At 39.7% G+C, this 25,871-nt stretch overlaps 2 protein-coding genes across 2 annotated transcripts in view; both read left to right on the top strand.

Moving 5' to 3' along the window:
• Positions 1 to 18,959, top strand: part of LOC113591423 (GTPase IMAP family member 8-like) — a 37,468-nt gene extending 18,509 nt beyond the window's left edge. Inside the window, exons 3-6 of the mRNA XM_035527569.1 lie at positions 3,648 to 4,352; positions 8,047 to 8,751; positions 16,938 to 17,597; positions 18,769 to 18,959. Of these exons, the coding sequence (XP_035383462.1) occupies positions 3,648 to 4,352; positions 8,047 to 8,751; positions 16,938 to 17,597; positions 18,769 to 18,812 (2,114 nt within the window). The 3' untranslated portion in view covers positions 18,813 to 18,959. The remainder of the gene's footprint in view (positions 1 to 3,647; positions 4,353 to 8,046; positions 8,752 to 16,937; positions 17,598 to 18,768) is intronic.
• Positions 18,956 to 25,105, top strand: LOC113591426 (NACHT, LRR and PYD domains-containing protein 1b allele 3-like). The gene is made up of 7 exons (XM_035527570.1): positions 18,956 to 19,365; positions 19,468 to 19,685; positions 20,226 to 20,479; positions 21,264 to 21,374; positions 21,491 to 21,632; positions 23,623 to 23,661; positions 23,888 to 25,105. The coding sequence occupies exons 1-7, from the start codon at positions 19,301 to 19,303 to the stop codon at positions 24,157 to 24,159; spliced, it is 1,101 nt and encodes a 366-aa protein (XP_035383463.1). The 5' UTR covers positions 18,956 to 19,300; the 3' UTR covers positions 24,160 to 25,105.
• Positions 25,106 to 25,871: the final 766 nt, after the last annotated feature.

Here is a 25,871-nt window from a genome sequence, read left to right as displayed (position 1 = left end):
ATTACTATTTTTTTACATTTACATACATAATTATTTTACATTACTATACCAAATTATTTGCTATTATTACATACATCTTTAATATTCATTTGTTAGTATTATATTAGAGTATTATAAATATATACAATAATCTTTCTATGTTGATTTTGAAAGTTATGCATATGAATGTTCCTGAAAGCAGAGTAATGTGTGTAAGACATTGTTTCGGTGTACACAGCATGGCTTTGCGTGATTTTGTCCTCTAGATGTCTCCACTCAGCTGTTGCAGGATGGACCAGAGAAAGAGACCCAGTGCTGTAGGAAGAATGTGAGACAGAGAGTGTTGTGAAGTTCACTCTGTGTGTGTGTGTGTGTGTGTGTGTGTGTGAAAGAGGCAGAGAATGTTCCGAAGTTCATTGTCTGTGTGTATGTGTGAGAGAGGGAGTGACGAGGAGTGTTCTGAAGTTCACTGTCAGTGTGTGTGTGTGTGTGAGAGAGAGTGTTCTGAAGTTCACTGTCTGTGTGTGTGTGTGCATGTGTGTGTGTGCAGGAATAAACTGTAAAAAGCCACATAGCATAGTAGCTCCCCTTTGAATAGGACTATCAATCAATCATAACAATAATCATGTAGATTAAAATAATCATATTGTCATGATTAGTCCCTCCCACCTTCCGTGTTCCATGTTTTCCCTGTCTTGTGTATTTCAATTCCATGCCATAGTTTAGTTTTCTCCGCCCCTCGTTTGATTGCTTACACCTGTCCCTCGTTTGTACCTTGTTAAGTTCATGTATTTAAACCCTGTTGCCTTCCCTTCCTCTTGGCTGTTTCTTGTTTACTTCATTGCATTTGTGTTTATTTTAATGTGTTCATTGTGTTTGATTCGTTTAATGTCTGAATGTTTTTGAAAGCCCGTCTCTATATACCCAGAAGTTTGTACTCCGTGTATCCTAGCCTTTGTGTTTCTTAGCCCTGAGTTTTCCCTAGTCTCTGTCATAGCCTGTTTCCCTTGTTTGCCTTCGTGTGCCACAACAGGTCCCGTGCCTACCTAGACAACAGACACAGAGGGAGCCCTGTGTCACAGAGCTTGGGGCACAACCAACGCTGCACCACACCGTAGCTGAAGAACAGGAAAGATGACCCACAGGTCATCTGGGTCAGGATACAACTCGAGTTCTGGCTCCTACACTGCCTGTTATGATGAAGCTGGAACTGATTGCCTAGTGGAGATGGAAACAATCTAGAAAGTTCCCAGCAAACATCAGGGAAAAATCCATAGACCCGGAAGAACTCCAGGTTTTCCTAGCCTGCACAGAGAACTCTGGGGCAGAAAACACCCCCAAAGAGCTCAGATGAACACCGACTTGCTTCTTCCCGGGCTAACAAGTCCACTGCAGAAGGATAGAAGAGCCAACATAACAAGCAGATGTGAAGAAGAAAAAAGAAAACAAAAAGGGTACTGCTTCCGGTCGGTCTTTCTGTCACGGGCAAAGAACGTGCGGGAAATGAGAAAGCGATCGTGAGTCTTCAGCTGAAGAGTTTAATGAAACGAATGATAATGACATGGAACATAAAAGAACACTAATGATATCAATGAAAAGCCAACGTAACATTCAGTGACCAACAACATACATGAAAACAAAAAAGGGCTTATAATAGGATGAACGTAACTTAATAACAACCCCGTGGTGGTGAAACGATTGAGATACAGGTGTGACCAATTTGTATGATCCTTTGCGTCACCCGAGCCTTCTGCAGTGCGGACGACGCTCAATCCCGCCCCCACGGCCACGCCCTCACAGCCCACAACAACTTGCATTCAGTAAGGGATAGCCCAGTATCTTATATTGGCAATGAAGAAACTTGCAAGGCTACTGTTAATGTTACTAGTCTCTTTTATTAGGCACTGCTAAACGATTTCAGTAGCTTTTTAAAGCTGAAATTTTCACATTCATACTTTGCCGATGAACTCATATTTCAAATAACATGTTAAGTTTATTCACAATCATTTACCTAATATGCAGCCGCACTTGTTTAGCTGAACCGAACTAAACATTTGAATTCCTCTAGCGCTGCTTCGTCAGGCTACGATAGATTTGATTGCGCTCGAGGACAGTGCTGCTTCGTCTGTCTGTTATTTATGAGCCTGCGCTCGAGGGTGCTGCACGCATCCTGTACGTCTACATTCTTTTGTGTCAAACTCATGTGCATATTCACTCATGTTGCCAGTGCGCAGACGGTATATTCGCGTTTATTTGAATTCTCTACTCGAGAAGGATTTAAGCATTGGTTTAAATCACGAGTTTACTCACAGAAAAAAACAAAACAAAAAAACAAAACAAAACAAAACCAAAACAATTAGGTGTAAGTTTTAACAAGACTTTAATCAATTAGTTTAATCGTGTTAGCTATTTTTAAATTCTTATGTGAAAACAATTTGATATAATTATTGTTTAAACTAAATAATGAATTTATTTTACTAAATATTTTACTGGAAACAAAGTAAATGCTTCACTTGTATTACTTGTATTACTGAAAACTATTGCAAGCGGTTTCAACATAAAATCGGTTTCGTCTGAATAATCCTAAATCAAACCCAGGGTATATTTAATTACATTTTGAGTAGGCATAAATTACATTCAGGATATCAACAATTTAATTTGCACTAGTGATTACTTATTTTCAGATCTCTGAAAATACATTTAAGATATCTTAAATCATGAAGAAATGTAAGGCATCTTTAACTGGACTAATGACTAATCAGAAACAAAGTGGACACATCTATAGTTTGTTTTACGACTAGTGATTAGAACATTTTGGATATCTTAAATTTATACTGTGCATAGTCAATAATGAATTGAAGATATCTTGAATTGAAGCTCCCGTACACATCATCTGCAAACGTGACCTTATTTATTCTAGTCAAAATATAATTAGCGATATCTTGAATTAGCATTATGTCTAGTCGTAAATGAATTACAGATATCTTTCATGCAAAGCTTTTTAGCTCAATAAATGTTAAATAAACTTGCCATGAAAAACATCAGTTTTTCTTCCGTTGTGCTTCGTACTAACTGTATTTTTAGCGGGAGGATTGAACAGGGGAATCTGGCAACCTACTGAAACCACCTACTGAATGTGTTCATTTTCTGCTTAAACAGTCTTAGTTTATTTTGCAGCGCTGAAAGGCTGGCGTGCGTTTATTTTAGGTATTACTAGATTATTAACGTGTGGAAAAATCTACGATAAAGTAATACCACATAATGGGTAAGGTATTCATGACTTATTCCCATTTATGTTAGGTACTGGTCTTCAACGTTTTCCCTTTTTTCTTCTTCAATCTTCCTTGTCTCATATACGTGACAAATGCTCTTTTCTTTTAACACATATAACAGAGATAACACTATAACAGAAATAAGACAAAGCTTAGATATAATAACTCGCTATAATAACTCGATATAATAACTTTGGTAGGCGAATTTTGATCTTTTTTTCTGTAGCTATCACTTCCTCGCGAATCTGTCATTATTCTTGTTACCCGGGTGCCAAATGTAAAAAGCTTGTTACTCATTTTTATCTAACATCTAATTAATTTTTCCTTGTCTAGATGTTCCCAATAAATGCTAAGTATTTAATGTTTTTCATTATTTTGTTTTTACTTATTTTGCAGGTGACACACAACATCTCTCAGAGCTGAGGATTGTGCTGCTGGGGTACAGACATGCTGGGAAGAGTTCAGCAGGAAACACCATCCTGGGCAGAGAGGAGTTTGAGTTAAAGCAAACTAATCAGTGTGTGAAGAGACAGGGAGATGTAGCAGGGAGGAAGATCACTGTAGTTGAAGCTCCAGGATGGTGCTGGAATGAACCTGTAGAGCAGAGCAGTGAGTTACTGAAACAACAGATTGTGCTCAGTGTGTCTCTGTGTCCTCCAGGACCCCATGTTCTACTGCTGGTCTTACGTGTGAACATACATTTTGAAGAGCATGAGAGAAGAGTGGTAGAGACATACATGGATCTTTTCACTGAGAGAGTCTGGAGTCACACTATAGTTCTGCTCACCTATGGGGACTGGCTGGAAGACACACCCATAGAGCAGTACACTGAGAGTGAAGACAGCGCCCTCCAATGGCTGGTTGAGAAATGTGGGAACAGGTATCATGTTCTCAACAATGAGAACAGTGGTGATGACACTCAGGTCACAGAGCTGCTGGAGAAGATAGAGGAGATGGTGGCAGCTAACAGTGGCTGCTGTTTTGAAATGGACAGAAAGATTCTACAGGAGATGGAAGAAAGGAAGAGAGTACTAGAAGGAAGAGCAAGAGAGAGGGCAATGAAGATACAGAAACAGAGAGAGGACATCAGAGCACTGATGGGTAAGTTTGCTTGATGTTATATTGATTGTAGTGGAATTGTTTACTCCTGTAGTTGTAGAATTTCAAAACTCCTAACTGATAATTGATAGTACAAACTTGATGATTTGCGTTCTGCCTCTGTTTGTAATTCATTACAAATCAAAACTTATATCACTTTGACATGTTTTTTCTTTGCTGTTGATGATACTGCAATGGCAAACTAATATGTAGAACTTTACAGAGACACATCTTGAGGTTCATGGGTTATATTACAACTACCAGACACTTATTGAAATGACTGATTACTTTAAATAAACTATAAACTACCAACCAGCAATATCCAGCTAAGAGGGGTTCCACAGTCAAAAAGTAATAGTCACCAAAGATGGAAGAGCTGTAAGATGGCCAAGACACATTGTACATGACAGCAGATCTCTAACTGTAGACCACTAAAGGAAAAGCCCTAGTTAGTTAAGAGTAGCTAAGTTCGTTCCACCATCTAGAAGCCAGGACAGAGAACAGCCTCGATCCTTGTTTTTCATGGGACTTGAAGCATATGATTTCAAGCCGAGCCATATTTGAGGTTCGAAGTACTCAAGGTACGGATTGGGCTTTGACCATTGACATCATGTATGGAAGGACTAGTCCATTTTTGGCTTTGTAGGCAAGCATCAAAATTGTAAATCTGATTCGGGCAGCTACTGGAAGCTAATGAAGGGAGCGCAGCAGTGGAGTGATGTGTAAATTTTGGAAGATTGAAGACCTGTTGTGCTGCTGCATTCTGGACAAGTTGTAGAGGTCTGGTGGCTCTTAGAGGAAGACCAGCAAGTAGCAAGTTTCAGTAGTCTAGCTTTGAGACTACAAGTATCCGGACAGCTTCCTGCAAGAGAGAGGGCCGTATGTTACAAAGGATAAATCTGCAAGAATGGGTCAGATTTGAAACATGAGTTGAGATATTACATTGCCAAGAGAAAGAGTATACAAACAGAAGAGAAGAGGGCCCAACACTGAGCCCTGGGGGAACACCAGTGGAGAGTGTACATGGATTGGATGTGGATCCTCGGATCCTCTCCATGTTACCTGATAGGACCATCCCTCCAGATAAGAATGAAACCATTTCCATGCAGAGCCAGTCACATCAAGGCTGGAAAGAACAGAGACGAGTATGTTGTGGCTTACTGTGTTAAAAGCTGCCGAAAGGTCCAGAAGAATGAAGATGGATGACAGTTTGTCAGCTTTAGCAGCATGAAATTTTTCATCACTGCTATGAGGGCTGTTTCTGTTGAATGTTTGTAGCCAAACTGATAGGGATCATGCAGCTCGTTCTGGGTGAGGAAAAGAGATAATTGTTTGTAAATTGCCTGTTCTAGGGCTTTTGAGAGGAAAGAGAGAAGTGATACCGGTCTGTAATTGGTTATATTGGAGCTGATGAGTGGGGCCTTCTTTACGATTAGTACCACCCTGGCAGTTTTGAATGCAGTTGATACATGTCCAGAGGATATGGAGTTGTTGATGATGACAGAGATGAAAGGAAGCAGATCTGTTGAGATTGTCTGGAACAGAGTGGAAGGAATAGGATCCAGCAGACATCTGTCACGATTGGCCACTCTCCTGGCATCCATGTTTCCACAGTTTCCCCGTCATGTCCGTTTTCCTTTGTTTACTTATTGTTCTGTTGTGTAGTTTCATTTTCCCCACCCCTTGTCTGGTTTTCCGCATCTGTTATTGCGTTCTTCTGTTCCCCTTTTCCAGTTCTTGTTTTGGTTTTCACCATTAATTATGTTCACCTGTGTCTGCTTAGTATTCACCAGTCTCAGTTATTTAAGCCCTATGTCTTGTATTTCAGTTTGTCAGTTATTTTAGTAAGTTTGGTTTGTTCGGTGTTGTTCAGACTTATTGTTGTTGTCATCCTCCTGGTTCTGCAATTTGTCTAGTGCATGTGTTTTCATTTCCTCCGTGTTCTCCTGTGTCTTTGTTCACCAGCCTTCTGTGTTTTTTTGTTTCCCTTACTCAATAAACCGTCTCCTCCATTCGCATTCTGCCTCTCCCCTGGTTCCTGCTGGAAACGTTACATCATGTAGTCGGATTACTCGAAGTCAGGAGTTGAAGAATTTTGTCTGAGGAGAGAGGAGAAAAATCAGCCAGAGAGTTGTATATAGGGATATGAACACTAGTTGGAAGAGTTGAAACCGCATTCTTCTCCTCAAAGAAGGTGATGAAATCCTTAGGAGTAAGAGTTGGGAACGAGAGGGAGGTTTAAGGTGAGAAATAAATACTGAAGAGTTTGCGTGAATCAGATGATTTAACTTTTCCTCTGTAGTATGATGACTTGGCAGATGTTACTTCCGGTGAGAACTTGGAAAGGAGAGACTGGTATGAGTTGAGATCTGAATCTAGATGATTTATCCTCCACTGTCCCTCTGCAGTCCTTAGTTCTCACCTGTGGCAGCGGAGTGTGTCTGGTTGCCAGGGGGCAGGTGGGGAAGACCTTGTAGGTCTAGAGGAGGGAGGGCAGAGAAGATTAATAGAGTAGGAGAGTGTAGAAAGGAAGTATTAGTAACTGTATCCAGAGAGAGAAGAAAGAGATTCAGGGTGAGGAAGGGTGGGCAAAATAGTAGAAGAAGAGGGAATGATGGAGCACAGATTGTTAAGGAAGGAGGAAGAGCACATTGGGTTGGGATAGAAAGAAGGGAGGGAGAGAGAGGATAGAAAGTAATGGTCTGAGAGGTGGAGGGGTGTGACTGCGATGTCCAATGTTGTAGTGGTCGGGGTGACAATGAGGTCCAGAATGTTGCCTGCTCTGTGAGTCAGAGGAGACTGGTTGAGGGTGAGGTCAAATGCTGTCAACAGCGGAAAGATGCAGCAGGAATGTAGCTTGTCTGATGGAAGGTTGAAGTCACCAAGGAGAATGAGTGGATTTCTTTCAATGGGTAATTGACTCAGGAGAATGTCAAGCTTGTCAAAGAAGTTATCTAGGGAACCTGGAGGGAAGAAGATGACCATAATGGGAAGTTTGGTAAAGAAAGACACTGTAATAGTATGAAATTCAAAAGAAGAGATGGAAAGAGCAGAGAAGAAATGTGGAGTGAAAGTTACTTTCTAAACAATATTAAACCTATGCCGCCACTCCTGCCAGGATGCCTTTGAGAATGTGTGAATGAAAAGGCAGAACAGAGGACAGCCAGAGTCATCAGGTTTTCAAGAGTGATTCAGGTCTCTGTTAGAGCCAGGAAGTGGAGGGAGTGGAGGGATGCTAATGCTGAGATGAAGTCAGCCTTCTGGACAGCAGACTGGCAATTCCAGAGCCTTCCTGCCAACATGATCTGTGATTGTGCGAAATGTTGGAAGTAAATGAGGTTGCTGAGATTGTGGCATCTGCGATGATGGTGTCTAGGAGAACGTGTGTAGACAGGAATTGTGATACATATTTGGAAAAATTGGAAAAATGCTCGGTTTGTGGACGTATGTGATGAAAGTTTGAGAAAGTGTGAGGAAAAAAGATACTTAGATGAGTTTGAGAGGTCCAGTCTCAGTGCAGATGAAGAACTAAATGAAAAGTACAACAAAAGCTGTGTACAGATGTTGTACAATCTGTTCTATAATTTTTATGTGGGAAGTGTTATTTATTATACCTAATGTCCCATTCATAATTTTTACTTGTTTTAATGTTCATAGTAAACACAATCTAATTTGTTTGTTTTTACTTATTTTGCAGGTGACTCGCACCACTTCTCAGAGCTGAGGATTGTGCTGCTGGGGTACAAACGTGCTGGGAAGAGTTCAGCAGGAAACACCATCCTGGGCAGAGAGGAGTTTGAGTTAAAGCAAACTGCTCAGTGTGTGAAGAGACAGGGAGATGTAGCAGGGAGGAAGATCACTGTGGTTGAAGCTCCAGGATGGTGGTGGATTGAGCCTGTAGAGAAGAGCAGTGAGTTACTGAAACAGGAGATTGTGCTCAGTGTGTCTCTGTGCCCTCCAGGACCCCATGTTCTACTGCTGGTCTTACATGTGGATGCACGTTTTAAAGAGCCAGAGAGAAGAGCACTAGAAGAACACATGAAACTTCTCACTGACAGAAGCTGGAGTCACACTATTATTCTGTTCACATCTGGGGACTGGCTGGCAGACACACCCATAGAGCAGCACATTGAGAGTGAAGACAGTGCCCTCCGGTGGCTGGTTGAGAAATGTGAGAACAGGTACCATGTTCTCAACAATGAGAACAGTGGTGATGACACTCAGGTCACAGAGCTGCTGGAGAAGATAGAGGAGTTGGTGGCAGCTAACAGTGGCTGCTGTTTTGAAATGGACAGAAAGATTCTACAGGAGGTGGAAGAGAGGAAGAGAGTACTAGAAGAGAGAGCAAGAGATAGGCTGATGAAAGTACAGAAACAGAGAGAGGACATCAGAGCAGTGATGGGTAAGTTTGTTACATGATATGATATAGGCTGTTGTTTTCAGTGGAATTATGGAGTCCTGTCCTAACATATATTGATAGCCTTTGCCTGTCATAACATTTCCTCTTATTTACTCTTATATCATTCACTACCTTAACCAGAGCTGTTTCAGTGGTATAATTTGCTCTAAAACCAGATTTAAATTTATCATGAATATTGTTTTCATTTAAGAAATCATTACACTGAAAAATGCTTTTTCAAGTATTTTACTCATAAATGGAAGATGGGATGTTGGTCTGTAGTTGTGAAGAACTGAGGCTATGTTTTTTTAATAACAGTCTCACAAATGCTGTTTTCAGTGTGTCTGTGCCTGTTTCTAGGGAAGTGTTTACAGTATCTAATACATTCAGGCAAATGCTGTTGAATTATTTAAATAATTTTGTTAAAATAGGGTATAAAACACAAACAGAGGAATTCAACTGCATGATTATTTTCCAAAGTTCCGAGTCACTAATCTTTTTATAACCATCCATAATATTTTGGCGGTGAAAATTTAATTGTTGGTTCATTTATGGTTGCAAGATTTGTTCAGATATTAGTAAAATTGTAATGTTTGTATAATGTAAACTCATTGCACTTGGATAGAGGAGTCTGAGTGAGATATTAATTTAGGATTTAAAAGACTATCAATAGTTGAAAAGAGGGCATGGATTATATTCATTTTCATCTAATCACTTTGAGAAGTAAGCACTTCTGTCTGCTCATACTACATTATTTAAATTTTTAAGAATTTCATAATGCATAATTAGTTTAATTAGTTTAGCTTCTCTTTTGTTTTCTCTGTTGCAAAGCAATCAAATAGGTCTTAGCCCAAGATTAAAAGTACATACCATATCATGCACACTTGAACTAACATGTGGAGGAGTCTTACACTGTAAAGCACTAGTGAAGACAATTGCACTTGATGCATTACAATAAATGTTTTTCTTTTATTTCTCTATCTTTAATGATAGTAGGAGCCAATATATTTAAAAATGCAATAACGATCAGAGATGGCAACATTTAAAATGTATTTAATATAAATAGATAAGCCACAAGACATTACTAAGCCACGAGACATTACAAAGGTTGCCACAGGAACAAATGGCGACCCTGATGCACTGGGGAAAACCAAACTAAAACTTCCCAAACAAAATAAAAAAACAGGGAGGAACTTGAATGGCTAAGGGAAGCCTCGAGAGAGAGACAGACTCAAGAGGGAAAACTGGAGAGGGGAGGGGGATGTGTAAAAACATGAACACCCCTGCAGACAAGAAAAGAGGCATAGCACAAGGGCTCACAGACCTCGATACCCAGAGTTACCGGCTAGGAGCTTGGCTCAAAACTTCAGCAAAAACCCAGCACTGAATGACTGGGTCACTGGGCTTTTATAAGGTCTAGCCCAGCTGTTTGGTGTTAAGCCTGATTAGTGGTGTGGTTGACTCGAGGCCTCCCTCTGGTGGCCCAGTCCACCAAATACTGGACTCCACCACAAATCCGCCGGACATCCAAGAGATGCTTGATCATGTACACTGGTGCACAGTCCATCATGCACGGACCCGGCGGGTCGGAGGGGCCCACCGAACACAATAAGGGTCTAAGGCGAGATACATGGAAAGTGGGGTGGACACGCAATGACGAAGGATGGGGCAAGGCAATAAGAGACGGGGTTTATGCAGCGAAGACCCTTGAATGGCCCGATGTAGTGAGGGGCGACTTTGCGGGTATAACCATGCCAAGGCAGGTCCTTGGCTGATAGCCAAACCCGCTGTCCCAGCCTACAAGTTGGCCTTGGTCGGCATCTCCTGTCAGCATAACGTTTTTGAGCAGCTGTAGCAGATATGAGAGCCCTGTGCGGCAGCACCTAACTGCTCAGCAGACCAGACACCCACGTCGGCCTCCTGGTCGGCAAACATGAGTGGAGCATAACCGTACTGGCACTTGAATGGTGACATGCCTAAGGAGGAGTGCCACAGGGTGTTGTGGATGAACTCCGCCCAAAATAGGTGCTCAGACCAAGAGGATGGGCAGGAAGAGGCCAGACAGGGTGTGCTCCAGCTCCTGGTTAACTCTTTCAGTCAGGCCGTTGGATTGGGGATGGAAGCCAGAGGACAAGCTACCTTCTGCCCCCAACATCTGAAAAAAGGCCACCCAGACCTGGCTGGTGAATTGAGGCTCGCAGTCTGACATGATGTTGCTAGGCAACACATGAATATGGACAACATGAGTAAGTAATAGTTTAGCTGTCTCTTTTGCAGATGGCAGTTTTGGCAGAGCATCGAAGTGGCCAGCCTTGGAGAACCTGTCGACAACCACCAAAATCACAGTGTTGCCCCTTGATGGGGGCAGCCCCATGATAAAATTGAGCGACAGATGAGACCAAGGGTGCAAAGGGACAGCCAGTGGGTGCAACAGACCAGCGGGCCTTGTCCTGGTGTCCTTGCACTGAGCGCAGATGTGACAGGAGTTCACAAATGCTTGGACATCGGGTTCCATGCGTGGCCACCAAAACTGCCGACAGAGAAACTCAAGCATCTGTGTGACTCCTGGGTGCGCTGAAAAGGGGGATGCATGTCCCCACTCGAGGACCTGAGCTCTAACCGCCTTAGGACAATACAGCTGTCCCGGTGGGCCTCCACCCAGGCCTGGTTCAGCCACGAGAGACGTACTGCCTCCTCAACCCCCCACTGGATAGGCACCATGATGTGGGCCCTTGGGATAACGGTCGAGGGTGGAGCAGAAGGCAACAAGGATTCCCATTGGTGGGAGAGGGCATCAGGTTTAACATTCCTAGTGCCCGGCCGGAATGATAAGGTAAAATCAAACTGGACAAAGAACAGTCCCCATCTGGCCTGGCGTGGATTAAGTTGCTTGGCCTGTTGTATATAGGCCAATTTTTTGTCATCTGTCCAGACCAGGAAGGGGTGTTTTGCCCCCTCCAGCCAGTGTCTCCACTCTTTGAGTGCAAGCTTGACTGCCAGTAATTCGCGGTCACCCACATCATAGTTCTGTTCTGCCGTGGGACAGATGCCGAGAAAAGTAGGCACAGGGATGCAGTTTTTTGTCCTCTCCTGATCACTGGGACAGAACTGCACCAACACCCATCTCAGATGCATCCATCTCAACAATAAATGGAAGTTCTGCATCAGGGAGCCAAAGAATAGGAGCCATGAATAGATGGCGCTTTCGTTTTTTGAATGCCTGCTGGGCTTCGGTAGAGCAGCAGAACCGACCAGTTGCTTTCCTGGTCTGCGCGGTCAGTGCGGCTGCAACCATGCTAAAGTTCTTCATGAACCTGCAGTAGAAGTTCGTGAAGCCCAGGAAGCGTTGGACCAGATGCACCGAGGTGGGTTTAGGCCAGCTCTCCACAGCCTGTACCTTGGCCGGGTCCATGCATAATGTGTTATGGGAGATGATAAATCCCAAAAAAGAAATGGTTTGTGCATGGAACATGGGCTTCCCCAGCTTGACGAAAAGGTGGTTCTCGAGTAGGAGCTGGAGGACCTGCCTAACATGGGTAACATGTGTGTCTACCGTTTGGCTGTAGATCAATATGTCATCTAAGTAGACGAACACGCGATTGTTAATACTCAAGACCAGATGGATCAGGTCATCGAGAGAGGCAGGAGTATCACGGTGGACCAGTTCATCTTTGAGGTCCTCTCTGAGGCCCTGGTGGAAAGCAGCCATCAGCGCTGTGGGGTTCCATCCACTCTCGGCCGCCACAGTGCGGAATTCAATAGCATAATCAGCCACTGCTCTCTTCCTCTGACATATATTAAGGAGACGGGAAATCGTCTCCCCTCCAGTGACTGGATGGTTGAAAGCCTGCTTAAGGGCAGCAGTGAATTTTGCTGCAGTGGAACATACATCAGTTTGGTGCTCCCAGACTGGGGTGGGCCATGCCAGAGCTAGGGCTCACAGACCTCCATACCCAGAGTTACCAGCTAGGAGCTTTGCTCAAAACTTTAGCAAAGACCCAGTACTAAATGACTGGGTCACTGGACTTTTATAAGGTCTAGCCCAGCTGTTTGGTGTTAAGCCTGATTAGTGGTGTGGTTGACTCGAGGCCTCCCTCTGGTGGCCGGAGGGGGCCTTGGCCTGGTGCCAACCCTTACACATATTTTTGTTTTGGACTCATTATGTGCTCAGTAATGTCTAATGTCTTTAAACTTTACATGAATTTAGTGGTTTTTTTAGTCTGAGAGTTTAATGACATGAAAATTTAAATCACTTACTAAGAGAAACTTATCATGATTAGTTATACAAATAGACAATAGTTCTGATAGATCAGGCAAAATGGACAGTGTATATTTGCATGGATGATAAACAGCCACTAGCAACACTGTTGTAACAACTGGAAACATTCCGGGCAAGAAAGTATCCAATTGCAAGAGTTTTTATTATTTTCTGATGAGCAGGCTACTGATGCACTGATTGTGAATAAGAGAGATCGATATTTTAAATGAATAGTCCAGAGTGGTGGGCTTTTCTTGTGGTTGTTCCATTCCAGGTTTGTAACAGTAGAACAGCGTCCATGAGGTGTCCGAGGGTTAGACAGAGGTCAATACATGTGATGGCAGGCAAGAGATCCGCTCAGTATACAACATAAGTTTGGCAATACTTCTCAAAGAGGAGAAGAGCTGTATAAAAAGGAGAATATTAGAGTTGGGGAAGCAGGGAAAAATAAGGAACATGTGGGGCTGGTTAAAGTGCAGGTGAATATGATTGCGTGTGCCAATGCATATCACAAAATGAGGTGGATCTGGGCAGAACAGTGACAGTGGGAGAATCAGGGTTGTATTCAGGATTAATGACAACTGGTTCTTAACATTTAAATAAAATTGCCAGATATTCAAATGAAGAAACATTTCCATATGAAATAGTTTTGCAGTTAAAGATGTTAGAAAGGGTTACTAGTCCATCCCTTTCTGTCAGTTTTGCAATCCCTGGCATCGCAGTTCCCACAGCAATGCTACTATATTTATTTACTTCCTGGTTTTGTTTCCTTCTGCTTACTTGTTTTGGTTTATTTTGGTTCTTCCCCCTGTATCTTGTTGGTCCTCCTAGTCTTTGTATTTAAGTCCTGTGTGTTCACTTTGTCTTTGTGAAGTCTTGTCAACTAGTTTTACATTTCTAATCCGTAGCTGTCAGTGTGTGTTTCTGATGATTTATTTGATTTATGTCGTTGTATTACCCTCTTTGCCTGTACCCTTTGTTTTGGTTTCTTTGTTGACTGCTCTTTTGGATTTAACGTTGGTGAGTTTATTTGGATTACGGTTGTGGACTAAACTTGTTCTCTATTAACCTGCATTCAACTTCATCTCTGTTTGTGACTCTTTCTTGCCTTACTGTACAGTATGGATAAAAACATAATTCTGTAGAACTGTTTCAATCAGAAAAAACTGCTCCATCTCAGAAAGTTTCAGTCATTCAGTCATTAATATAAAATCTAGCTTCTGTTCATCAATAAAATAATATATAGTGCCGGTTTCATTAAATAGTGCTCTCACATTCAGGCGAGCCATTGTAAAATCTCCATTTTGTTCCACTTAGGAGCACCAGGTAGTACTGATGTCAATCAACTTAAACCATTTCTTTCTTTTAGTTCTCTTTATTTGTACTGTTTTGTGATTTCTTTAATTTGACTAGAGAAGTATCGTTTTATGTCCAGTGAGTTTATGATCCTATCATTTACTTCTATCTCATCACATTTGACTAATTGCAGTTGAATAATTCTCTGATAAAATCATAGAGATGCTGTGATTTGGATGCAATCTATCTCTGTGATGAAAACATTTCCCCAAAATATTGCATTTATTAATAAAATCCAAGTTGTTTCTCTTTGTTCATGCTTTCAGCCAGTCATTCAGAGCACGAAGTCTGCTAAATGTCTCCTGTCCTCTTCTAAATTTAGACAGAGTCCCAGAGATGCTAATTTTAGTTGTTGTTGTTTTTTTGTATACTGTCCAATAACTCTTTAAAATGTTCTTTCCAAATTTCACTTGTTTTGATCTCTGATGTTGTTTACTCGTGTGTATTTGTAATGCTGAAAGCACAGTTAGATGCTTGCAGATAAAAGGCAGGAGTTTTATTGTAATTTGTATCTGTGGTGGTTAAACTAGCCAGGGTCAGAACCAGAGTGATACAGTCCAGGGTAATCGCAATCATAGACGTAAACAGTCCGAGTCCAAAAAACCGTAGTGCAATAACACAGGCAAACAAATCCAACAAGGGGCAGGCAAAAATCGTATTCGAGAGAAATGGGAAAGCCAGATCAAAAACACAAGAGATCAGAAACATAAATAGAATGCTCAGTATGCTCAGGTAAACTGGAGGCAATACTTCGCAATGACAAACAGTTATGGGATGACTTATATACATGAAAAAACAGGTGAACTCAATAAGCAGGTGATGAGGATCTGGTGAACTGTCGATGACTGGATGAATCGCTCTCCTGGAGACTAACTGCATGATGGGTACTGTAGTTGTATAAGTGTTGGACGGCGTGACAGCATTTATCAGACCGCCAGATCCCCTAGCAGACTACAATACCCAGCAACCTGTTCGTCACCCGGTCATCGACTAATCAACTAATCAGAGGCATCCAATCAGATAAGTGTCACTGGAATATTGAACTCACCTGTGTGTCCTGACTCTTGGTGTATATAAGACTGTTTCAAACTCGCAGTCATTGCGAAGTATTGCCAGTAGTTTACTAAAGCATCCAGAGCGTTATTTTGGATAGTTTTTCTGTGTACTGTATCCTGTCTTTGTATTCCTCATTATTGTATTTTGTCTGCCCCTTTTGGATTGTCTGCCTGGTTCGTTTTGTGATTGCTCTTCTGGTTTCTGACACGAACTGTTCTCTATGATTTGGATTTTCCCTTTATATGTTCTTTTGATCTTCATCCTGGATTATTCCACAACCCCTGAACTATGAATAAATCAAACTCCTGTTTCATATCTACAAGCATCTGATTTTGCCAATGTCCTTGTGTTTGTAAATACGACACTGTTGCTCCAAAGCTTTGTCTGTCAGAGGGGTGAATGTTGCTACTCCAGGTGTGTGTTTAATAAACAAAACTGAAAATATAAAACAAATGAGAATAACAATATACAAAATAGTTATAACTAAATAAGGAAACTAAACAGGTCACAAAATAACAATTATATAAAGGATTAGAATCTAAACAGGACAATGGATTAGAATGACAGGGAACTGAAATATATGTATGAGCTAAAAGCATAAACTAAAGAAGAAAATTTAGGAGCAGAATTAGAACTTCCATTAAGCAACCACATCATAAACAGGAGATGCAAAAACCATAGAAATGAGGATGCAGTAGGCTATTAAAACAATGATGACTGAACACAACAGAAAACTATGAACCAGATACAACCAGATAACTGTAAAAACAGAAAAACAGAAACTAAAGGAACACAGCAAAATGCTGTAAATGTAAATGAATATGTTAATTAAGAACAGAAAGCTAAACCAGTAAGTGTAACTGAACTAAAAAATAAATTATATATATATATATATATATATATATATATATATATATATATATATATATATATATATATATATATATATATAAAGAAACTGAATAAAAAAGCTACTGAAATACAGGAGAGCAAGACCAGATATCAGAAAGATTAGGAGACAAGGGGAATGACCAGCGACGATAGGAAACAAACATGGCGATTAAATATGGAGACTAAATATGGAAGCAACTGGGAATCATAAAGGGTAGAGAATAGAAACCATGGAAACTAAATGAGAAAATGAAAATATGGAGTAGACAAATCACCATGGAGACGAGGATGCTCAGGGGCAGGAGCATGAGATGGTGTCAGTTTCAGGGATGTACCCCATGGGCCACTGGGCAATGTTGAAGTTACCGAGGCACCAGCACCCTCAGTGATTATCATGTCACATTTCTTACAACCACCCCTGGGTCTGGGAGAAATGTCCACTCAGGCAGTACAGAAGGAATCCCAGGCCTTTTCGAGATGGGTCCTTTTCAAGAATGTGTTCTATAATTATTTTGTGAGAATTAATTATAGCTAATTGATACTTCAAATTTGTTTATTTATTTTTTGATATTCATAATAAATGCTTTTTTTTTTCATTTGTTTATTTTATTTTTGCTTATTTTTTCAGGTGAGACACACAACCCCTCAGAACTGAGGATTATTCTGCTGGGGAACAGCTGTTCTGAGAAGAGTTCAGCAGGAAACACCATCCTGGGAAGAGAGGAGTTTGGGTCAAAGAGTACTGCTCAGTGTGTCAAGAGACAGGGAAAAGTAGCAGGGAGGAAGATCACTGTAGTTGACGCTCCAGGATGGTGGATATATACACCTGTAGAGCTGTGTCCTCCAGGACCACATGCTGTACTGCTGGTCTTATGTATGGACTCAAATTTTAAAGATCATGATAGAACAGTACTAGACAGACACATGAACCTTCTCACTGAGAGAATCTGGAGTCACACTATGGTTCTGTTCACGTTTGGGGACTATCTGAGAGACACACTCATAGAGCAGCACATTGAGAGTGAAGGGAAGAACCTCCAATGGCTGGTTGAGAAATGTGGGAACAGGTACCATGTTCTCAACATCAAGAACAGGGGTGATGACACTCAGGTCACAGAGCTGCTGGAGAAGATAGAGGAGATGGTGGCAGCAAACAGAGGCTACTATTTTAAAAAGGAGAGAAAGAGAGCAGACAGAGAGGAGAAAGACAGGAGAGCAGAGGAAGAGAGAGCAAAAGAGAGGAGGATGGAGGTACAGAAACAGAGAGAAGACATCACAGCAGTGATTGGTAAGTTTATTTGCTTGATTGTCTGTTTGTTAATTGCAATGAAATTGGGTTTAGGAAAATATTTGTATTTGGGTGTTTGAAGCGTACTTGTCCAAATGGTCTGAAATGCTTAGAATGACACTTAAGCACTAGTAATTGGTCTACTTATTTCATTTTCAAAATAAATAAAAAAAATTGCATCACAGTCTATTTTGATTTGTTAATTACACTTTTCGTAAGAGTGTATAAGGCTGAGCGATAACAGGAAGGATGTGAAGGCTGAGAAGAATGATGTTTATTAAGAGCAAATGCATATTTATTGTGATAGAGACAGTCCAGGGTCAAAAAGTCATAGAAACAAAACCAGAATACATGACAACAGAACATGGAAACTAAAATGTGACAGCAACAGAAGAGACTAAACAGGCAAACAGAACTATACATATATATATATATATATATATATATATATATATATATATATATATATATATATATATATATATATATATATATATAATATACACAGCAGCCATAAACCATAAGGGAATAAGCAATCATAATATCATACTTAGAGACAACTAAGTCAGAGACACAACAAGTGTTCAACTTAACCACAAGCACAATACTCCTTTTTGCTACCTTCCTCCTTTCTTCAATGGGTTTATATGGGAGTACGTCAGCTGGTTTGATGGTCTGGTGAGGAGTGTGTGGAAAAACCAGCACGAGATTTCAAGAATCTGGAACCCACATTGCACAGACATCCAACATACCTACACATTTTCATACATATGGGCACTCAGGGATGTAACACCAGTCACAAGATAGGAACAAATACATTTTTTAAAAATTTAAATTTTCACTCATGAAAGATTGTTTCATAGGGCTCAGTTAGGATTACTGGTAAATTACTGCTAACAAGGGAATGGCTCATAAGTCTACGTAAAACCTACATAAGACCTTCATAACATCTGACATATACTTACAATTTGATATAACAAGTAACAGCTAAGTGACAGACTTTATTCGATATAGCTTTATGAACCACAACCCTTAACCCCTTAGGGAGTGTTATAAGCTGTATCTGAAATATCAAAGTATGTACAGCTTATATTGTATAATGCAAAGACTCCCTTTTAGGACCAAAGTTATCGTGTTACATGTGTTTTGTTTGCTTTATTTTCTTACATAGAGCAGGAAATGACTGAAGACAGTGGGAGCTCAGGCTGTCAGTAAGTAAAACGCACTTCAGCATTCAGACATGGTGGATATTCCTCCCTGCTGTTTAGTGAGGACATGGCAAACAACAGAGATTGCAGATTATTCAGATGAGTATTTATTTCTTGCAGTAATATTTCCATGAAAGTGAGGTGGAAAACAAGGTCTCTCTTGGGTCTAACAAACCTGAATTTACAGTTTTCCTAATCATTTACATTGAGAACAAAAAAAAAAACCCTCATTGGTAACCCCAATACAAAATGTAAAAATAAGATTTTCACAAACAAAATATTTTTTGATTTGCTGCTATTTTACTTCCTACTGCTGAAACATTGTTTCTTGCTGCTCAGGCCTGTTAATCCTGTGCTTGAATCCTTGTGAGAAATTATGTCTCCAGTGTTCTGGAGAAATCTATTGATTTGAGTCAATGGTATATTCATTTATTCTTTTCAACATTTTTTGTTTTCAGTCTTAGTGACCACCCTCAGCCAACAAAGTCATTGCTGATGTCAGTATTTATTCCTGAAATGGGTGAAAACCATTCAGAGGACAGGAACAGTAACACATACAGGTACTGTATCTTCTTATTTCATTTTCACCTTCACACAAACTGCATAACCAGCTAATTTGCTGTATCTGGCACATTTCTGTCATATTGGTCTTCTTCCCTCAGATTTCTGTGCCCTTATACTGGTCAGTTCCAGTGTAAAATCACCAACATTGTGTTTGACATGAAGGAGAAAGGGGAGATGCTGTACAGAATCGTCTCCTGGGATACCCATCTCTTGGATGGCTTAGGTCACATGCAGCCTGCAGGACCCCTGTACAATATAGACTGCTTTGAAGGTTCAGTCAGTCATCTGCACCTGCCACACTGTGAAGTAATTTCTGGTAAATTTATGTTTGAAGTTTCATGAGAAATTCTGTATCCAGTGTTCTGATTTTTTTTTTGACATTTCAACCCTGATTTTGTTCATCCTGGTCAAATATAATAATTAGCCACATATACATTTGTAGTGCCCTGAATGAAATTTGGAAAAATAACTGCATTATCCTTGAAACTTTACATGAAATCATAACAGGGTGTGTATTGTGAGATTATTATCAAAGCAGGTTTTGTCATAGCCTATGTGCAATGTAAACAATTTTTGTGTCTCATTTTGGGGATGAGGACTACATGATATTAGCCAAGATGTCTGTGTTACTATTTATGTAGCTATCTAATTTAACCATAAATTATTGTAAATGTAACAAGCAGTGTTAAACCTCTGTGTTAATATTTGCCGTTAATCTTAAACTCTTATACAAGACACTTTTACCAGTTAAACCAAGTGTTTTAATTACCTTCTTATATAATGATGTTATCACAAGAAAGGTTCTTATAAATCTATACACAAATAAACCTTTTTTTTTCTTTGTTTTGTGTTCCAGAGGAACATCAGGTTGAACTGGCTGTGGCTCGTTTCACTGGCGAAAATCTAGAGGTCATTAAACCACTGAGAGTGACAGACACACACGTGATTGTTGCCATCCATGGACTCTCTCTCTTTGGCCTGATAAGAAAGATATTCCCTGCTCGTTCCATGAGTGCACAGGTGTTACTCTTCTACAAACCAATAACTGGCATGCAAAACCTGAAACAACTACACATCCATTTGCTCCCAAGGGTGGTGCCAGTTAAAGAGGTACTTCATCTTTGTCAAACAGAGAACTCTTTACATTGCACCAGCATTTTTACAGTAAAGCTATAACTATTCCATTAATTACAATGTATTGTACTGACAATATGTAAAAATACACTGCCACAACTCTCTGTTTATGTATGCAGTGATACTGTTACTTATTGTTACACTGTAGTTAAAGGAGGAATAAGTAATTTCTTCACATTATAAAACATATACACCTAGTAGTCAGGATATTTCAGATTTTTTACAAAATTTTCAACATAGCTGCCTATTTGTTTATGGAATATAAACTGGTTAATTTGAGGACTAGAAATCAGTTTGGTTCTCACGTGAGCTACACGTTATACAAAAAGTAAAAATAAATAAATACTTTAATAAGTATTGTTTGCTAAATACTTTAATAAGTATTGTTTTTGGTGGGAAAATTACTTATTGCTCCTTTAGAGTTATAGTTAGACTGTAAGTATGGTGGTGTAAAGTTCTACCCAAAAGTGGTTCTGTGGAGCTGGAAAACTGGAGTCCAACATATTTTGTCAAGTTTACTGCTCTGAACACCTTAAATCCTTCTCATTAACTGATGAGTTGAATCAGTTGTACTTAAGCAGAGAAATGACCAAACTGCTGAAATGGTCAAACTGTGCAGAATCACCTGTCGAGTTTTTCCAACTTATCACTTGGAGGGTTCACTGGAACTCCTCATCCTGGAATCTCTGTAGTTTTGTTTAATCAGATCAAAAACATGTTTAGTATCACATGAAAACATATAAAATCCCCTCTTTTCAAGGTACAGGACCAGCATATGGATTTTAAACATATAACGACCAGCTCCACATGCCAGCTGACACCTGGTAGAAAATACAGACCTTCTTGTGACCATTATGTCCCCCAGCCAAAGGTAACTACATACTGCAAGATGGCAACTAATGGGTCATCATTAAAACAGCATCCAGTTGTCCAAACTGATATACTTTTTTACATCACAGAGTATTCAAGCTGTCATTTTTTTCTGAGGTTACAATATTTGATTGCGATTATGGTCCAAACTACCACCCAACATTTGAGGTATTCCTTGAGGCTGACCATGTCACAGTAAAACTTCTGGATGAAAATGAAGAGGAAGTGTGGGAAACCCACCGGCTCTATCTTACAGAAGGTAGCTATGTGTCTTCACTTGGTAATGCCCATACTAAAGTAGTATATATAAATGGTATACACCAAATGTTGTTTGGTCTCAATATAAATGAAATTAATATCCTAAGAGTTCCTGCTGAATAATACAGTACTACACTACAGCGCATTTTAATTTCTAAAAGCATTTTGTAACAACGACAATAGCAATAAAATCAAGGTATCCAAGACCACTGTACCAGAAAGTACAAAAAATGTAAAACAAAACATGATCATTAGAAAATAATAAAGGAATTATTATAAGAGGTAGTAAAACAGAGAATAATAATAATAATAATAATACTAATAATAATAATAAACATTTGAAACTACTCTGAACACTGAATAAAATGTTTTTGTTTACCACCAGATATTCCTTTATGTCCAACATGTGTAAAATGTATATATAGTACAGGTAGAGAGCAATGACAGCATCCACCTGCAAACCCAGGCCTGGCAGGTGCCAAACATTTGCTCTGACACTACGCCACTGAGCATGATGCATGACATGAAAGCCAGATCACATATTAACCCTCCTGAGTCCTGACAGTCTCCATCACATAATCGCCTACCCACAGAAGAACTGTAATACAGCCATTTTCCATTCAGAATAAAACAGGCAAAAATAATTTTAGGATACGCAGTCATCTTAACATTGCATTTTCAGTTAATAGAGATATAAAGGAGATTTTATATCAAGTTGTAAACTTGATTCAATAAATAAATGCCAACTGACCCCCCAAAATAATGTAACCCTCCTCTTAAAGGTCCTTGACCCCTGAGGTTACTAGAAAGGGCATTTCAAAGCTTAGGATGATAATAACAATGAGGTAGTGAGTAACATGCAGGTGTTACCCACGTTAGATTTGAAAGCTCTTGTGCCAATTTAAATTTTTTGTCAATGTAACTAATAACCAGTTTACTGAGTTGCAATGTGGTGAGACTATGAAGCATTTGAAGGTCATTCAAAATATGTTAAAATCAATTCTGAAGGACACAGGTAGCCAGTACAGCTGTCTGAGAACAGGAGAAAAACACTCCCTCATTCTTGTGTGCCAGAATTCTCACTGCAGCATTTTATACTCTGAAAACATGAGATGGAATTCTTTAGTATACCAGATAGTAGAGCATTACAGTAGTCCAGACAAGTTGACACAAAAGCATGTGTAAGTTTTTAACTGTCAGTTGGTAAGAGAATATCATACACTTTAGATATATTTTAGGTCATAGAATGCATGAAAACATTAAAGCTAAAGTCCTTGGGAAAGTAACACCCAGTTGTTTTTGACAGTTTATAATTTTCATAGATAGCAACACTATGTGACAGTGATGCATTTCTCAGTTCACAGTTCATGGTGTTTGAAATTCAGTCTGGTCATTGTTTAGCTGCGGAATATTGTGACACGTTCAGGATTTAATGTCCTCTAGACAATCAAACAAAGAGCTGATAGACCTGTAACGCATTGGCCCGAGTGCCACAGGGTGAGGGGCAGGATGCACAGACTCCATCGCCGTGTACAAACATTTATTGATACATAAAGACAACGGCGCTCACATGTAACTCAAACGATGAACATGAAACGGTTAACATTAAATAAAAAAGATGAACACAAATACATTTAACAATGACGATGCTAACATTAACCTCAACATGCTACATCAACAATGACCACAACACTGCACACACTGACACGGGTTTAAATACACAAAGACAAAACAAGGTACAGGTTTTTACAGGCATGGCCTTAAACGAATTTCCCCCCACTGCTCATGAGAGGCCAAACCATGTGACTCGTGAGAGATGAGCATTCCGTTATAAGACCATTGAGGATTGCTAACAGTTGTGTATCTGCATACTCTTTTGAGTTTATACAATAGCAGGAATAGCAGAAAATGTCTTCTGACTAGACATTTGATTTCAAGTTATTTTAAAAATGTACAAATAATAATCTCTTGCTTCTATCTGGTCACATCAGGTTATAGTACAGAGAAAGCCCTGCTCAGAATGGATGCAGGTATGAGCTTCCACCATGTAGATCTTACATCTAGCTGTAATATGTAGCTGCTCTTTCCATGCATTCTGAGATGCTTCTGTAGCACAGATGTTGGAGAATGTAGCCCAGTATATGAGAGTTCTTTCTTTCTTTCTCTCTCTCTCACTCTCTCTTTGTGTGTAAGTAAAATGATTCTGTTTTCTGAAAGATAAATGTACATCTTTGTTCTTTCATGTTTGAGTTCCAGGTGTTGCATTTGTGGATACACACAAAAATGAGCTCATTCAGAGAGTTTCCTCAGTGATGGAGATAGCAGACTGTCTAAAAAGCAAAAACATGATCACTGATGAAATGTACAGCAACATACAAGCAGCAAGTACATCCCATCAGAGAATGAGGTTCTTGTATGATGCTCTTCAAACAACTGGCAAAGCTGGAAAAGCAGAGTTGTATGAAATCCTTAAGGAGAAGATGCCTCACTTAGTGGAGGACCTGGAGTCTGGACCCAGCCAAGTTTAGTGCTTCAGCAACATGTGAGTTTACCCTGTTTTCATACCTCTGTGGCCAAGCCAGATTATGTGAATGAACTCCTGTGCCCAGTTCCAGTCCTCCAGTGACTACAGAGGTCCAGATGACTGGTGAAGGAATCAATATGAATGCTTTATTTTGTGATTATTTCTGATTATGTTTTATATTATATTTGTATTTCTGTACTTCTCTAAATGTTTCTATAACTCTTCTGTGCCATGGTGACTGCCTGTGAGGTAGGCATCAAGGTCACCTTGTATATGTATGGTACCAAAATCCAACTAAGGTACAAACTTACAAAATAATTTTAACTTGCCATTTTCCACTTCCATGGGTGTAGTTGAAATCAAGATATATAAACATGCAGCTCTGTGTGTGAGAAAGACAAAAGCAATAGTTGGTTTTGGTTGTGCTATAATATACCATAAAGAAAACTATAAAAGCTCTTGCATCTTGGTCTGGTGGTTGGCTTGACCTTTGCCTTTTGTTTTATGTATGAGTGTTTTAGAATGCCTAGATCTACCTAGCCTGTTGGTGATATCTGCTGTTTCATGAAGGGATGCTTATTGTTAAGTGCAATAAGTAAGTAATATAAGCAAAATCCTCATCTGTAGAGTCATGGGCTATAAATTGTGTCTTTTGGAAGTTAGAAATGGGAGGTTGAATTTGCTGCTCCTCTCTCACATACAAATTCTGGGGGTATATAAACACCTCTGTCTCTATCTGGGATTTTTTTTCAACAATGTCATTATTAATCATAGTGATAAGTTTGTTAAAGTTTTGACAATTAGGTGTTGGGTGTTTTATTTCCTAAACAATATTGGAAGTGAGTAGCTTCTTGGAAACAATGTAGAAATCTCTCTTTAATTTCACCTTGACAAAACACGAGTACATAAAAATGGATACACTGTAAGGGCAAACATCTAAATAAAAAATGCTAACTGAGTGTGTGCATCCATTCTTTAAAATCATAACAATAATTAGACCTACTTGCAGTTGATCAAATATTTCTAGTTACATTAGGTAATCAAAATATTTCTAGTTCAATTAGGTGATCAACTGTTTCAAACATCTTGGCTGTTTATGCATTTGAAAGAGAAATTTCTATTTAAAAATGGCATTTTTAGTTTCCGTTACCTTAATGACCATTAAGTTCCTGTTAAACCCATGACACATTACAGCGTCAAACCTTATTTATGATTTTGGATGGTTGCAAATTAAAGATGAGTTATGGTGAACACATATTGGACTGGTGCCCGCAAACCTGGGCATGAATCCTGATTCTTAAATTTAGAAAGGATTTCAAAAAAGTCTAAGACTAAGATCATTCTAAACAATGAACAAACAATACAATTCATTTGATAGGATTTGATAATTTCAAATCCTTCAAATCTTCTCTTGCAGGTCACACGGCTTGAACTTTGAAGGTTCCTTGTTGACTAATTTAAACTTTTATATTCTTCTGAAGGTCATTTTCAGTCCTAAAAGCTGAGTGTCATTTGAGAAAATGTAGCCCAAATATTCTTCTGCAGTTACACCAGCATATCTAGTGTTTGTGAATTGCAACCGATAACCGTTTTCACTGTCGGAAAAAAATACAGGTCAAAGTGCAACCACGGGATCTTGGAGGACATGGATTTCTGGTGTAGAATCTAAGCTGGAGGTTCTGTATGCCTTGTAATTCTTCAGCAGGTCCGACATAT

Source organism: Electrophorus electricus, chromosome 6 (assembly GCF_013358815.1).
Source record: "Electrophorus electricus isolate fEleEle1 chromosome 6, fEleEle1.pri, whole genome shotgun sequence".
Classification (NCBI taxonomy): domain Eukaryota; kingdom Metazoa; phylum Chordata; class Actinopteri; order Gymnotiformes; family Gymnotidae; genus Electrophorus; species Electrophorus electricus.
The sequence above is the reverse complement of the archived record's forward strand: the minus strand, read 5'-3'. Positions and strand labels throughout refer to the sequence as shown.